Source organism: Pecten maximus, chromosome 2 (assembly GCF_902652985.1).
Source record: "Pecten maximus chromosome 2, xPecMax1.1, whole genome shotgun sequence".
Lineage (NCBI taxonomy): Eukaryota > Metazoa > Mollusca > Bivalvia > Pectinida > Pectinidae > Pecten > Pecten maximus.
In genome coordinates this window covers 35,256,003-35,272,616 of record NC_047016.1, presented here as the reverse complement: position 1 = coordinate 35,272,616, position 16,614 = coordinate 35,256,003, and the positions used below count along the sequence as shown (strand labels likewise).

Here is a 16,614-nt window from a genome sequence, read left to right as displayed (position 1 = left end):
CCTCCCACTCTGTTGACCTGTTATAACATCCTACAGCCGATATGCGTGGTGATCCGTGCCTCGTGCGGCCAGCCCGTCGTTTTGTCTAGAATACATATGTGTACGTCAGTTTTGCAATGTTGTCTTAATTGACCCTTCAAATACATTCTTCATTACATTCTCACTCCTAATTGTTCATTCCATTCATTTGTCTCCACTGCCATGACTTGGCTTCGACTAATCAGTTCATCTGCCATAAATTGATGTCTATGCATTAGGTTAAAGGACTAGGATTCCATTTCGTCTGCTTGCAGTCCGGTTGTCAATGCTATTAGCATGTATTATGTACATCTAGTAATAACGTTTGCAGTCGCTGTCACTAGCGGATCCATCCAGGGGGGGGGGGGGGGGGGGGGGGGGGGTCAGAACACACACACACACTTTTTTTTCTTTATACTTTACAACCTTAAAGAAACAACAACAACCCCTACAGAAAATCTTATCCCTGAAAGATTGCAAAATTTGCTGTAATCATTTCATTTTCCAAAATTTTGGCCCCCAGACCCAGACCCCTCGCCAAAAAAAATAATTCGGCTCGCGAGCATTACCAATACATAACTGGACCTCCCCCCCCCCCCCCCCCCCCCCCCCTTCTATTTTGTGCCACCAGCGGATCATCCCATGAAGGTTTTCCTCATATAAGATAGATATGTTTTTATAATCCAAGAAAACGAAGACATACGTTTTTCTTCCTAATTGTCAATGCATGTTCTCATTCTTTGTGTTTGAACACAGTGCAAAAAGAAAGAAAAAAAATACAGGCACGTCGAGACTCTGGGAAAATTGAATGTTACATTATGTGCAAATACAATGCGTATAGACTGGTCGCAATATGGTGGGGGGGGGGGGGGGAGATACTGCGCGGTCGTTTGTGTGTCGCTAGACTAAGAGTGGTGTCTCTGTTGTTTATAACATAGACGAAATTGTTACAGTAGAGCTGATATCTAGTTTGTTATCAACGATTGGTTGGTAAATGCCACTATTGTTGTAATTTTGCGGAACCTGCTCTATCTCATTCATGTATTTGTACCGTGTGTAGATTCCATGCTGAGTCACGTGGTTCAACACTTTCATTGAGGTCGAACTAGTGTTCATTGTCACACAGACAGAACGGATATTACAATCAACATGCTGAAGGTGGCGATCCTCGCTTTGCTTTTTATTAGGTAATTTATTATATTATACTTTCAGTTTTAAGTTTTATACTATTGACATAAGAATATGATTGTCGTTATATCAGTATTTATAAGGGTATGGAACTATGATCTCAGAACACGATAAGAGTTTATGTGTCTTCCTTGGTGTCTACTGGACAAGTCTTAGTACAAGCCAGTTGTAACTTGCTGTGTTGATTTACAATTTCTGCGCTCAGTTTCATCAACATTCTTTAACTTAAGGATATTCCCAACATAAAAACTTCCATAGAAAACTACATGTATTGCAAAATTTAAGGAAGGTGTCCCTTCACAAAGATTATTTTTCTATATATAAAAGTTAGAAACTGGCTGGTCCTTCTGTCAGAAAGGATAAGAATGTCAAACAGATAAGGACTAGGTTATGAATGATTCTATAGCAGAACTTGAGACAGGAATGGGGACGACGGATGAAGAGGTGGCCAGTTGGTCTTTTATATGTGGGTCCAACACTGTACTGCAATATACTCAAGTTTTGCTATATACGGTCTCTATTTTATATTTTGTGATTTGAGTCTAAAAGCGTGCTGATTTGTATGATGATTATGATACATACATTTTTATTGATATGCTTGTCCTATTTAAGGCTTGTTTGATTTCAAAAGCTTTCCTTGGTGCGGATTCTCAGATCGCCAAACTTTACAAATGAAATACAAATGTACTGTTAATGGCAATGTAAACGAAATCTTTGATGAAGGGAGATAATTCTGTTTTCACAAATTCTGGCGTATGGCCGGTATTCATGCTTTTCTGTCTTGACTCTAGTAAGTAATTCAGTTCCTGGCACCATTCCCATCGTCCTTTATAAGTAGTATTGGGGCAAATATAAAATAAACCATTAGTATGACTTTATCCAATTAACATCTATAAAAATAAAAAATAAAATAAAGCATTAGTGTGACTTTGTATCCATATGGAATTCAGCTTACTAACGATTTATTACTTTCTTGCTTTTATTTTACGGTTGGTTAATTTCACGAAATTATTTCAATTGACAATCAGAGCATTTTGAAACCTATCATTTCTCCTAAAGATGTTTGAATCATTTTTCCCAATATTAATATGTAAGACATTAACGCGTACTGTGATATATATACAATATATGTATATAGCTGTACTGTCTCATGAAATACAACTATCATACGTGTACATTATATGTCAATGTGTTGTATCCATAGCAACGTGAAGTCAGATGGAGACGACGGCTCGTCGGGTCATGACCTTTTCAACAAGTACGACATCAATCATGACAATCACATGGGGATAACGGAGTTCCGGCATCTGTTCATGGGATTTGATGCTTGGCCAGGTATTCAAATGTCTGAAGTTATGGTAGCTTATTGGTAAACTCGTTAGTGTACGGTATATGAAGGTCAAGTCAGGTCACATGATTGCACCATAATTGCAAGACACCATTCAAAGACAGGAGATTTGATCTAATTGCGGAGACTACATATAATTGTTATGTCAAATTTTCGAGGCAATCCGTTCCTTTATCAAGACACAGAATACCAATACAATCACATGCTATATTAATAGTGTAAATACCTGCCTCCCGCTGACGTTTTTTTATCCTTCAACGTCAGTGATAGGCCTACTTGTAACCAAAAATGTGGAAATGTATAATTAAGAGAAGACAGGAAATACAAAAATAGGTCAGCAAAAATGTCAAAGAATGTCTAGTTTATTCTGTTACAGATAGATATACTTCCCTATCCACGGTTCCTCTGCGTAACGTAAATACCTACCACCATGCTTTATAAATTGTATATATGTTGCTGATGCACGTATTTGTGAAAATTCATACGTAATATTTAAGGCATATTCTGCTCACACCAATGTAGTTAAAATAATTAAGGACATTTATTGAAAATAAAATTGAACTTGTTTGAATTTTCTAACAACACAGAGGATGGTCGGGTCAGCGAACATGAGTTTATTGCTGGTTGGACAGCTTATCACAGCGAATTGACTGAGGATAGATCTACGGCTCTGTTTTTCCTGCGTACAGACCTTGATCACGATGGATCAGTAACGGCAAGCGATGTCGACAAGCTTTTCCATATGTTTGATGAAAATGGTAAGGCATTGTACAATTGCATTATGTGAAAGGTGGTATTTCAAAATGGTATTTTTCAAAAGTCTGATAAGAAGCAAATAAGATTAAGATAGCTTGAATATGTGCGATTGGTACTCTCCGGGGGTTTTTTTCTTCACAAAACGCCAAAAAAGAAATATTATCGGCGGTATACTTACTGTTTTAGCATTTTGGTATTTAGTTTACGGTTCAAACTTTCCTAGATCGTTAATATAAACATTTATTGTTTATCTGTTTTGTGACAATCTGCGTTCTTAGTTTAGTAATTTGGTTATACGTAACTACGGTTAATTAGGCAAGTATATAATCGATTCAATTTGGGTTAAGTGTATCCAATGGAACCAACTTTGATGGCACAAAGTAATGTATCGGTAAGTGGTCTCTATGGGTAAAGTAATCTTTCGTCCGACCACAGGGGCTAGTAACGATATAAATGGGGGGAAAATGAAAAATAAGAAAAAAACGTACGCAATACATATAACATAACATTATGTGTTATGTTATATGTATTGCGTACGTTTTTTTCTTATTTTTCATTTTTTTCCCCATTTATATCGTTACTAGCCCCTGTGGTCCGACCCCTATTGTAAATTAACATTGCTGGAAACCTCACCTTTACTAGTATACTGATATATTTTACAAGGTGTGTATATATATGTGTTATTGTTTATCTATATCGTTACAGGAGACAATTCCGTGAGTGATCGGGAGTTCTGTGACGCCTTCACGGCCATGTATTACCACATCAAAAAATGTTGAGTGTTTCATAACAGAAAACAATAAACATTGACGAATCTTTTGTTCTTGTTTTTTAGTTGGTTATTGGGTTTTTTTCCACTTTTATATTTTAGCAGTCTATTTGTTATAATAAAAGTTTATAGAACTCTTCACAAGATGAAATAAAGAATATGTTTGTCCGTATGTCTGTCTCCTGCCGCAGAGGTTAGGTTATGTTCACTATCCCGCTCGCTCTATACTCTGGGGGTTAAGTTTATGTTCATTTCCGCTCTTATAACACAGAAAGAGAAACACACATACATGTACAATGCGCTTGTGATTGTAACCATAGAGTAGCTATTGTCGGAAATACGGTTTTTTTAATTAATGGTCGGTTATATATACCATCGTAAACTCGTGTACAACATCGCAAAGAAACTCTTTTTCAGTGCAATACAGTATAATACATATGTATATGAAGGTATAATGCTGCGAAATCCATGTACATGTTTTAGTTAAGATTCACATTATAACAACCAATGCAACGTGAGAAATTGTCCGTCCGTTGTCCAGATCGAGCAACATTTCCGCAGCTACATTGTGATCATATATGAAAGTGACCATCCAGCTATGTGATAGTGACCATCCAGCTATGTGATAGTGACCATCCAGCTATGTGATAGTGACCATCCAGCTATGTGATAGTGACCATCCGGCTATGAGATAGTGACCATCCTGTCTGCCGCAGTTCCACCGGTCGGGCCTAGAAAGACATTGGTAAAATTAACACCGACTGGTTTCCTCCAACGTTAAAACAAATCCATTTCGATCTGGACAACATACATTATACATAATTTGGTGACTTGTCTTTTGTATGTCAAACATGTAATATTATTATGGCGCAATAAAAATCACAGTATGACCACTGTATCGGAAGTTATGTTGATTTACTACATAATGACTTTAAACATATTTCATTGCCAAAAAAGAGACAATTTAAAGGATTTGGCATAATTTAAGTTATGGACGCCCTTTCCCATCATACAAATACATTACATGAAAACATAACATAAAATGGACATATAGATACAGATCATATATCAGAACACTATGTTTGTGCCTAAATCTAGTATATAAAATGTTGAATTTTCTTCCACCGTAACTGTAGTAGATAGGTGGATATGGCTGTACATTCGAGTTTATAGTGTTTATAAGCAAATTAAAGGAAGGCGATATTCGTACAGAGAGGTCTAACAAGTTCTGGCTACGAATAGGGGAAGGTATAAACGAGAGATTTACTATGAAAGGAACTCGATAATCCCTGTAAGTTACAAGAGCGTATCGTCTTTTTTCTGCAAAAGTAGGTGGAAGAAGATCGTTTAAATAGTCCGGAGATGGATAATATAACTTTCTATGCATTTTATATCACAGTTGGAGTTTTTTCTTTTCTTTTTTTTTCTCCCTCGGCGATTTGAAAGAGTATTTAAACCAGTTTCAAAATGTAGATCTTCTGTACGCGCATACGAAGGAAGGCCTATATTATGCAATCTACTTAAAATTAGACTTGTAATTTCCACTGATCTACGATACTCTTCGATACACTGCAATACAAGATACTTGTTTTAAAGTGTATCGTTAAGTATTGTAGAGTAGCGAACATTACTAGTTTAATTTCAATTAGATTGACCTGTTATGACAGGAACATATATATAAGACGTCCCTGGTTATAATAATTGCATTTCTCTAACAATTCAGTTTCAAATTTTGGCAAACCATCCCGGCCATATTTCACACGCATATTCTAAAACCGCAAGTTAAATGCTATGTAAATTTTACAGACATAAAAAGTACATATATGTAGACTAGTTCTAACGATTTATGACACCTCTGAAGAGGATCCCTTGATTCTGGATATTCCATTTTATTTTAAATAACAGTCTTATTTATTTATCTATTTATTATGCTTATTTATTTAATTTCCAGCTAAATGGAGCTATATCACACACCGTGTAGTCTTCAACTACAATCCAGGTTAAAAATTTGTGGATCAGCATAAGACGAAATATATATACAACTCGATCGTGTTTAAGACAATTAGATACAGAGTTACTTCTCTTTCCATAGAAATCTTTTCTGTTGGAGGCGTAACGCAAATCAAAACGAATTAGCCAATCAAATTGTGGCTTTCAGCATCGGCAAACAACAACAGACAGGCAGCGATTGTCATCGGAACGTTCAAGGGGGGTTTTCATCTTGGGGAAAATCAAATGAATTTCAAGTAATTCAACCAAAAAGCATCGCCAAATGGGGAAGAGAGGTGAGTTTTATATCGGCATAAATGAACATGTGCAAATTCTTTGGCATAACACCAATAAACGACAAAGAAAATGACAGGTATATTGGCTGATAGCTCGTCTGTCGGCGAAACAAGTTTCGACAGATGTTTTTATACAAAATTAATGAAGGGTTTTCAGTTCATGCGATCAATCTTGGTTATTACATTGCTTCAACTTGTCAGGTGTTAATGAAAACATGGACACTTATCAATACAAGTGCCTCATCGTTGTGAAACAAAACACATTTTAGTGTTTGATGACATTTCGTTGTTTTCTGACCTGCTCAAACAAGTATGAATTTACCGCGGATTCCAAATCCCATCAAAATATTTGTAGCACCAATTTTATTCCCCTGTGATTTCCCTGTTATAATCGTTCAAGAATTTTTATCTTGTATGGTTTTATTTCAATATTCGATTCCCGGGAAGTAGCTTTCATATGTTATTTGCGTGTTCAGTTTATTCAAATAAAATAAGACACACCTCAAATTAAGAGCAGAGGTATGAGGTGGGTGTTCAATCCCTAGGGGCAACACTTAATACTGCAATTGCGTTATATAGCATGCAAGGGACCACAATGCAGGTACCCGTGCTACCAAGAATCTTCACCATGAAGTGAATAAGCCAACACTGACAACAGTCAATTGCAAGTAGACACATCATGTTTACAATACACAAAGTAGCAATAACAGGCTATTTTTTTAAATTATAGGAAACATTTCATGTTATACATTGTTGGAAAGGTCTTTACAAATAGAGTTAAATGGTGAAAAATGAAGACTCTACCTTCAAAATTGACAAAGTTATGGCACTTTGAAATGTAGTAAAAACAACTGGATCCTGCCATCAAAGGATACTTTCCTATTTCTTCAAAAAATAAGGCAACTATCTTCAGGAAGATGCATTTATTGTTATATTTTAAGTCAATACAATTGTAACAAGAAATATCTTTAAAAAAGATAAACGGCATAGTTTTAATGCTGGTGGTTATCATGTAAAACTGATGGTGAAATAAATTTACACCTAAAGTGTTTTAGCACGAATAACTATTTCATATCAGTTTGAATCATTTTTGGTAATAATAAGACTGCATTTGAATCAGGAATATAATTTATATTATTTATAATTTATAATTATGAAAATGGAAATATATTTGATTATTGAATTGATTTCTTTGTGAACAAAATGAGTCAAGTGCAATCTGAATCTACATTTAAATTAAAGAACATACTTTTATATTACAACCATCCATTAAAACTAGTGATCGCCACTCAAATTGACGACTTTTTCGTGTAAAAACGCTTGAGTAATAGGCCTACCGTACGTTTTTATATTCCATAAGTAGTAAACTACGACCACTACATTAGAGTTATCCCCCTTCGAAAATCATGGCGAATTACATTTCCGAGTGGAATACTCATCTTCTTTGACCGTGCGCACGGTTGCGCTTCATTCTTAAGTTTTGACAGTTATGTTTTCTGAAAGAAAAATGCCCTAGGTTTCATAATATCACTGTCAAGGGGGTGTCACAAAGGGTAAGTAAGGAAATATTAACGATTTTATCGGTACCTCGTCTCTCCGCTCCAGTTTCTGTTGCCAAACGATTTTCTTTTCTGGTTTACCACATGTTTAGATATTGCTTTGCATTCCTATTAGTCAAAACACACAATTGATTTCGATTCACACGTGTCTTTATATATATTTTAGGCCTCTTTTGCTGTCACATGGCTACCAAAATGGCAGCGATGACGCCATTTTTACGCTGTGGGAGGCTATGAATAAATGTGTTTTTGCTACAGAAAACATCGATAAACGTAATAATCATATGAAAGACAAGTAGAACACACTTCATTGTGATTACTGTGTAGTGAAAATAGAAAGAACAGACAATTATAGCTGGTAAACATGGAATTCAACATTGACCTATTTAACACGGGGCAGAATGGGAAAGTGCCTTAACTCGCGTATGCCTGTCATTGCTACACAAAGGTTGTGTGTTTTGCCTGATAGTTATAAGTTAAACCATCTTACATGAAAGAAAAGTTTGGGTGTCACTGTGTAGGGCCTACTTATGAAGTAGGTGCCACTTGAATATAATTGAAAAACAAAGATTATGTTGAAATGCTGAAAATCCTGTGTAATATGTGTGAAATGGAATCAGTAACTTTGCAAAACTGGTAACAATGATATCTGCTTTTATAAAGGTATGTCAGCTGACAAAGGCCTTCGGCCAACCTCTCCTGTCCATGTCCATGTTGATGATGATGTCCCAGTTCATGTCCACGTCAAACAAAAGGGAAAGTTAAAAACAAGAAAGGTAAGTCCAATGTGATTGGGAAAGTTAATTACTATTCTGTATATATACTGTAACTTATTGTATACTAATTACAACATTGATATATGGAATGTGTACTATACGTACTAAATAATGAAACATATCCTGACGTACACTATGTCTCATAATTTTATTCACAAAAGGCACTAGTTTTCAGCTCAAGTATATAAGATTTCAAATTGTGATATTTCCTGTTTTGCTTGCAATTAATTCATATTAAGGCAAGCAGGATAATGCTGAAAAAACACTGCATATTTTGGAATCTAACATTGAAGTATACATCTATAATAACGATACTGTCCCAAGCTATTGATCACTGCAGTGTTTTGACTACTAATCCAAGAAGAGATATGTAGTTTTCATACATTATAAGTGAAAAATGATTATTGTAAGTAAACAAGTAAAAATGTATTGTATAAATTAATTTTCCTCTTGTGTTGATGAAAAATCGTGTTATTATGTTATATGGTACTGAAGGTCAGACTGAGTTATGTCCCTTCATTTATTTTGGTAAATGTGCTACATTTTGTTTCCATCTACAAATATAGCCTATATGTATTGTGAGTTATTGAATTTACAAGTCATCACTAGTTTAATCTATCAAATAAACATTGTATGGTTCTAGTAACTGCAAATCAAAATTCTGCTAACTCTTTCAGTGACTAAACTTTGTTGACATAATGTCTGTTTCTCTTGTCCAGGTTCCATCAGTTGGAGGACCAGTGAGGTCAGCCTTGTCCAAGAAAAGCACTGCCAGAAGTAAAAGTCCTGGGGGAGCATGGGTTCCCCCTCCTGGAAAGGCCACGAAAGGGTCAAAGGTTACTTGGCAGGTGGGTTAGGATGACTGCTTACGAGAATAATATCTTAATTCGGCTTTATCATCCATGTTTTCAAGCTATTTTGAATACAACATCATCATCAATGTATGATTATGTTTATGATTAGTTAGATAAACTGTGATTATAAGTCAAATGTGTCAGAGTAATAAGTCATAATCAACATGGAATTTTATAGGATGATATAAATTTTGTTCCCTCAATTGACACGTCAAAGTCACACTGATAAGTGATCTTATAACACAGTTCATTAAATTAATGTACATTATGTATGACTGCATGATGTTATGATATGCTATGACATGTAGGTGTGTCATGCCCTATGTTGACATGAAGGTGTTTCATGCCCTATGTTGACATGTAGGTATTTCATGTCCTTTGTTTACATGTAGGCATTTCATGCCCTTTGTTTACATGTAGGCGTTTCATGGCCTTTGTTTACATGTAGCTCATGATCATTGCTTTACTGTCAGGGTCACTGTGTGCCACGTCTGTGCAGAACTTATACACACACGCCAAGACCAAGAAACCCACGTAAAATAAACCCCCACCGCTCCAGATCCTATCGGGTGAATTGATAGCATGCTAGCTCAGAACTTGTGTCACACTTGCATCACACATGTGTTATAAGTTGATAATCAGCATGTATGCAGCATGCTGGAACACTCACATAAACTTAGGTTAATGGAAAATGATAGTTATTGATTACACTGAATGCGATTTTTGTGATGATTTCTTATGAACTGCTGTACCAATATCATCTAACATATATAGACATCAGGATTCATGGTAAATGAGGATCTTTAAAAGATATTATTTTCATCTGTAGATATTTTTTATCATTTTGTTTTTTATTTTGATTTTTTATGACCCATCCACATTCACTGAAATGAACTGCATGGACCCTTATGTTAGAACTGCATCGCCATTCACTAAATATACATACATTATATGTTAATAGTGTGTTAGATTTTGACTTCCATAGGTTGATGAATAATTTTATGCTGTAAGGTAGATACAAGCTCTTGCACATGTATCAAAATATTGTCACTGATTATAACTGTTTTTTGGTAAGGTAAGTTTTATTGCTGATATTTCATGGTTAGAGTACTTGCTTATAAAATCTCATGTCAGTACCATTATACCATGAAGAAGTTTTTCTGTTCAGTCATTAACAAATATAAGTAAATGAAGTGTATATGTCTATTTATGATCTAACACCAGGTTTACATATCTCATAGTCATGATATCCCTGTATATATGTATATATAAGTTTAGTATCTACTGTAATACTTGATCCCAAAGTTAATATGAACCTCTTCGATATCTATAGGGCCCCACTCATCGCCTAGAGATCAGTAACCCCCGTGAAAGTCTTCGCATGAGCGACCTGGACACAGACGAGGAGGAACAGGTCCATGGACAGATGAGAAACTATGAGAAAAAGATAGAAGGTCTCATGTCAGAGGTTGGGACACTGAAGAACGAGGTAAATGTGAAGCCAAACTTGTTTTCATTAACGGTGATAATAATAACCAAGTTTTCCAGGGGGTAGGATGGGATGGCATCATGTTGAGTTCATTATTCTTTTAGCTTTGTCACTCTGACCTGCTTGGAGAATTTTAGTTATTTTAGTATATTTAGCTTTCTTGAGGAAAGAAAGAAATAATTTTGTTTTAATATCAACATTTAAGGCCTTATATATTTAAGATGTTGATTTGACTCGCTGTCAATTTTGAATGTAAGAACTCTGCTGTTAAGGTTTGTACTACTGTATTGGTATCTGGTCAACAGGCTGAACTTCAGAAAACACTGAAGGAAATCGTACATAAGGATGACCTGCTGGATGCCTCACGGCACGTGATGCGGGAACAGGAACGGGAGTTAGACGATTATAAAGATGAGCTGGACATCACAGCCCACGAGAACCATATCCTTCGACGAAGTATGGAAAATCTCACCGATGAAGCTGTATTTTCAAGGTTGGCATGATTAATAGCCTGGACTTCAGATAAAGATACATACAGATGTTAGGATTTCACTGCAAATATGATTTTTTTTCTGAGAATATTTTTGTGTGAATTAGAGTTATGTTACCCATCATTGCATTACAGAATGTGTACATTGCAGTAGTGCAGCTTAATTGTATTAACACTTTCGTCACTGAATAAATTGCATGATGGGTATTGTGGCCCTAAGAAAATATGCACGTGGCTTTTCCTGGCCTGAATTAATTTACGATTATTGACGTTCAATTTGACATTTATTTTTAAAAGCACGTTTTTGAGAGAAATGCATTGCAGAATTGATGATACAGACGCACATAAGTAAACAGGATTATCGAGAATATCTTATAGATTTAATACGCGTGAAAAATACAGTCGAAAACAACAAATTGGCTTGTGACTTGCCTACCTTGCGTATAATTGTAGCGGAGAACACGATTCCAAAATTGGGAATGTGTACTTTCATTTTGCAGCGCGATCAAAACGTACATTCGTCATGGAAACAAGTATCATATTATACTTTTAAAAACGAGATTTACAAATCTAACTAGTTGATATTGCTTTTGGAAACCGCTCTGTACAGTCAGCGGTAGCATGCAGTACCAACAGCAAATTCTCGATTTTGGTTGTTAGCCGCCATTTTGACGACGCGGTTCCAACATCAAGAAGGATAACTCTCACCGCAACGAAAACTTAGGAAGCAAAATACAGTTTGAATGAGCTCTTCTAACATTTAATATAAACGAGGGGAAAAGAAAATGAAAACAATACAATGAACAACACAGTGAATTAAGTGTTAAACGCGTGCATCAAGGGTGGGTAGTCATTTGCAAGCATGAAAGGGCAGCCTTTTTCTTTGTTTATTTTTGTGTTTTTTTTTCCATTTTTTTTTTAACAAGTTGTGTTTTCAAATACATGATTTTTTTTTTATATTTTGATGCAATATAACAAAAAAGCATTTTCGTAAGGCTTTTTTTCTTTTGGTTTTTTTTTCTTCAATTTTTCTTCCTTTCTTTTAATTTGTTTTTCTTGTTTTCATTATTTTTTAATTTTCATAATGAGGTACACTGTAAATGATATTCATTGCTTGCAACTTAGTAGTTCAAGCAAATTAATACTGCCAGAAAAATGAAATGTTCAGCAAAAAGATTGACTGATTTATCCTGCTGTCTCTTTGTGCAACACATGTAACAAACATGATACCATGACTTTATTGGTAGATATAATACGTTTCCATGATTGTAACGAGAATGTAAAAAACGATATGAATTACAAGTTCAAAATCTTTTAAAAAATCACGCAATTAAATATAAACCAAATCGTGAATTCGTATCAATCGACGTACTCACATGTGTGTGTTTATAGAGCCATCTTGGATAAGATATGGTCATGTGATCATGATCTGTGTTACTAAAATTAGAATACTCGGTCTTCTGTTTGTGTTAAAAATCCGAATTATTAGCTCGTTTTCCCGATAAAGTATCAACAGAAATACAATGAAACATACATATAAAACCATGCAAGTAGTTTTGGAACGATGTCTTTGATAGATGGTGGAGATTTGATCATAAAAGCTAGCGAGTTGGCAGACACTGCCGCGCCGCTGACGTGATGCACCAGTGGTTCATTCAATTAATCAAACGTATCGTTGTTTCTGTGTTTTTAATTCACGAATATGTGAACCATTTGTACAAAACGTCAATTTAAATACATATTGCAAACTGTCCTGAACATTCCCAGCTTTATTACACAGGACAAAAAACTAGATTCGTTATATATTTTTTCGGGAATCAGTTGTTTACTCGCTCCCGTCCGAGCGGAAGTTCTCGAGAGCAGAAGTTTAAAACAAGTTGGACGTTATACGTAAATTTAGACATCTAAAGTTGTGTTACGTATTGTTAATTTCATTATTTATTGCCAAACATTATCTCATTCAAGTAAGAATCAGTCATGATTATTTAAATCGCTGTATCATCACTTCAAAAAAATGCAGAAAAAAATCTACTTCCGTGATGCATTAATGCATCATTCGGCCCCGGCCCGGTGATGCATTAATGCATCATCAGGGCTTAAAGGGTTAATTAACAAAGATTTATGATTAACGGGCTATTCCAGTAAAACATCTATCCCACCCCAGGACTCCAGGATTTTTTAAGGGGTACCATCCATCAAATTTATTTAATAAATTACTAGAACCTATAGGAAGGAAATCCAACCATGAATAGAAGTGATTTATTTTGGAATCCAGGGGTCAGTTAGATGTTTAATGGAATAGCCCTTATTGAGAAGAATCATTTTATGAAACATTTCCCCCTTGAAATTCATGCTTGGATGATACTATTTGATGATGAGCACAATGACTTATGAAAGTCATCTATCTTTTCAATATTTATAAACTTTTGCCCAGATATCTTCTCACTAAATTTGAACTGATATCTTTGACATGTGATTTATGCCATTTGATACTAGACTGACACTTCTCACTGCTTTTTGGAGCAGGCTTGGTTTGGTTTTATCTATCTAACGTCCTATCAACAGCTAAGGTCATTTTGGAACAGGCAAAGTTTGTTCTGACAGTACTCTTATTCTACCATCACAGGGGTCGACATTAACTTTTTTCTGCACTTGTCCCTTCGGACAAGTGATAAGATAAATTCACTTGTCCGAATGAAATAATCACTTGTCTTACATGTGTTTCTACTTTCCATCTGTTATGTGTAAACAGCGAGATGATTTATTATAAAGTAGAGGTAAGCACTGCAAGCCATAATTTCGACTCATAATAATTACTAACAACAATAAAACAGCAAGAAAGTATTATTACAAGTTATTTAAGTTTTACTAAACCATCCTTTTTTTACCTAAAAGCAGATGAATGAAGTACTTTAAAATAGTTAACTTTCATGAAGAACTGTTGGACTAAACTATAAAAAACTTACTACTGTGAAAACATTAAAACATGTCACCGTTTTCTAGGGCACGGCAGTTTGCTTCATCTGTAGCCTCCTTAATTATATCAAAACTGATTCATTTTTATTACGATTCAAGCAGACGGTATCTGTCGTAGTATCAATGCTCTCACATGTACAGCATTCGCATGCGTTTCAAACATACTAGTGATACCGATTACATGTTTTCGAGATCCCTCGGAAGTCTACCATCATTTCTATGTAGTTCCGAATGAAGCTTTAATAAGCATGATCAACTCACTTCCGTTCGATGGTTAACACAATGTAAAGGAGTTTTTACTCATTTTACAGTGAGTATTGAATCAGTTTTGACTTCAGAATATAACATAAATAAAACACAATGACAGATTTGTTACTTGTCCCGTCGGACAAGTACTTTAATGATTTCACTTGTCCGACATCAATTTCGTCTGGTACCGGACAATCGGACAAGCGTTAATGTCGACCCCTGCATCATGGCTTTATCATTTCCAACATTGGTGGTCTTGTTTTCTGTAGTAGGCAAACAAGCACAGAATGACCATTACCAATACTGTCTATCATATTGTTTAGATGTTATTTATATTCATACTGGCTTGTTTAATAAGATTTAACATTTACACAATTGATAACAGATGTTTGAAGAAAAATAACAAAACAATTTGTATAAACTCATTGTATACCATATATATTGTAGAAGTCATAAATATCCTCTTTAAAATGTTTATTTACATCTAAAATTTCAAAATTGATTTGTTAGATTACACAAATTTTACTTTCTCAACAGACATGAAGCCGTTATTGCATCAGGGGAAAGAGAGAAATTAATGAAAAAACTCATTGAGGTTGAAATGGATGGTCAGTCAGCAGTGAAACACGTAGGAGAATTACGGGATGTGATACGGAGGCTCCGAGAGGTAAAGATTTGTCTTGTAACTAATTATGGTGTACAGAATGAAACGTTCTTGTGTACTTTCTTTCATGCTTTGGAGCTTTCAGATTATTTTGTAGGTAGAAACTTTCATGATTAGGCCATGCAACAATAATATTGAATGTATAAACAGTGATATCGAATGTATAACAATAATATCAAATGTATAGCAATAATAATTGTATTTGTGGTTCCATGAAAGCAACCACACATACAATGAAAGTTTCATATGACTCTTTGTAAATTTTATACAAAAATTTATCAGGAGCTAGATGTAGTGGCAATATTGGATTACTCAGAGTTCCAATATTTGTCCTTTTTTTTTTCCTTTTTTTGTATATTTAGGTTATATATATACTGATAAAATTTTTTTTTTACTTAAATTTTCAGGAAAACAAACTTTCTCATGGTGATTCCGTACGATACGGTAGACAGAAGGACATACTCTTGGAGAAACTTGCTGATTTTGAGGCCACAAACCGTACATTAAGACGTTTACTCAGGGAACAACATCATGCAGAGGCTGCAGCTCTAAGATTGGGAGAACAGAGAGATGATTTGGTGATAAAACTCTCAGACTCAGAGAGACAAAACGAGGTAGGCTACATTCATAGAAAATTCTGATAGGAAATTATTCAATATGTCAGGGACTCTAGATCATCAATCTCATATAATTTATATAGAAAGCAGTAAATTAAGAACTATATTTTTAAAACTAAAAAAAAACGTTTTAGCATGGTATAGAGATTATGCTAACTAGCTATGATATTTTACTTGAAAATATACTGTTATCCATCTAAATGTCTATTTACTTGACATGTAAATTTGTTCAGTCCACATAAACTTGGTACCTTATATTTGATTGACAGCCCGTGAGATCCCTATTGCGATACAACAGGGTTGGTATGCATTAGAAACATATTTGTTCCAGTCTTGGTTAACAAACTCTGTTGTGGTGTACGTCTATGCATGTCAAGAAGAGGTTAACATAATAAAAATCACCTTTAAATATTGTTTTTAATAGGAAAGAGATATAAAAGGCATGCATGGATTTCTTTTCATTTGATATCACTAAAGTTGATAGGGGCGGAGGAAAGTACTCTTTCAGACTGAATCCATTGTATTGTTTTATTTGACTTGACATTTTCACCTTGCTGAGATCAGTATTATTTCACA

At 35.0% G+C, this 16,614-nt stretch overlaps 2 protein-coding genes across 8 annotated transcripts in view; both read left to right on the top strand.

Annotated features, from left to right (window-relative positions):
- Positions 1-1,074: 1,074 nt before the first annotated feature.
- On the top strand, positions 1,075-4,129 carry LOC117321886. The gene is made up of 4 exons (XM_033876503.1): positions 1,075-1,205; positions 2,411-2,541; positions 3,142-3,312; positions 4,016-4,129. The coding sequence occupies exons 1-4, from the start codon at positions 1,168-1,170 to the stop codon at positions 4,087-4,089; spliced, it is 414 nt and encodes a 137-aa protein (XP_033732394.1). The 5' UTR covers positions 1,075-1,167; the 3' UTR covers positions 4,090-4,129.
- A 2,092-nt stretch (positions 4,130-6,221) lies between these two features.
- LOC117321885 (outer dense fiber protein 2-like) overlaps positions 6,222-16,614 on the top strand; it is a 40,546-nt gene continuing 30,153 nt past the window's right edge. For all 7 annotated transcript variants that reach the window (XM_033876500.1, XM_033876501.1, XM_033876498.1 and 4 more), the window contains exons 1-7: positions 6,222-6,364; positions 8,587-8,699; positions 9,419-9,547; positions 10,887-11,042; positions 11,348-11,535; positions 15,295-15,424; positions 15,829-16,035. In XM_033876500.1, the coding sequence (XP_033732391.1) occupies positions 6,352-6,364; positions 8,587-8,699; positions 9,419-9,547; positions 10,887-11,042; positions 11,348-11,535; positions 15,295-15,424; positions 15,829-16,035 (936 nt within the window). In that variant the 5' untranslated portion in view covers positions 6,222-6,351. The remainder of the gene's footprint in view (positions 6,365-8,586; positions 8,700-9,418; positions 9,548-10,886; positions 11,043-11,347; positions 11,536-15,294; positions 15,425-15,828; positions 16,036-16,614) is intronic.

Excerpts from the sequence above, each read along its gene's own strand:
- LOC117321886 (XM_033876503.1), top strand. The coding sequence starts at position 1,168 with ATGCTGAAGGTGGCGATCCTCGCTTTGCTTTTTATTAG. Across the intron at positions 1,206-2,410 it reads CTCGCTTTGCTTTTTATTAG|CAACGTGAAGTCAGATGGAG; the intron begins GTAATTTATTAT and ends TTGTATCCATAG. Across the intron at positions 3,313-4,015 it reads CCATATGTTTGATGAAAATG|GAGACAATTCCGTGAGTGAT; the intron begins GTAAGGCATTGT and ends ATATCGTTACAG.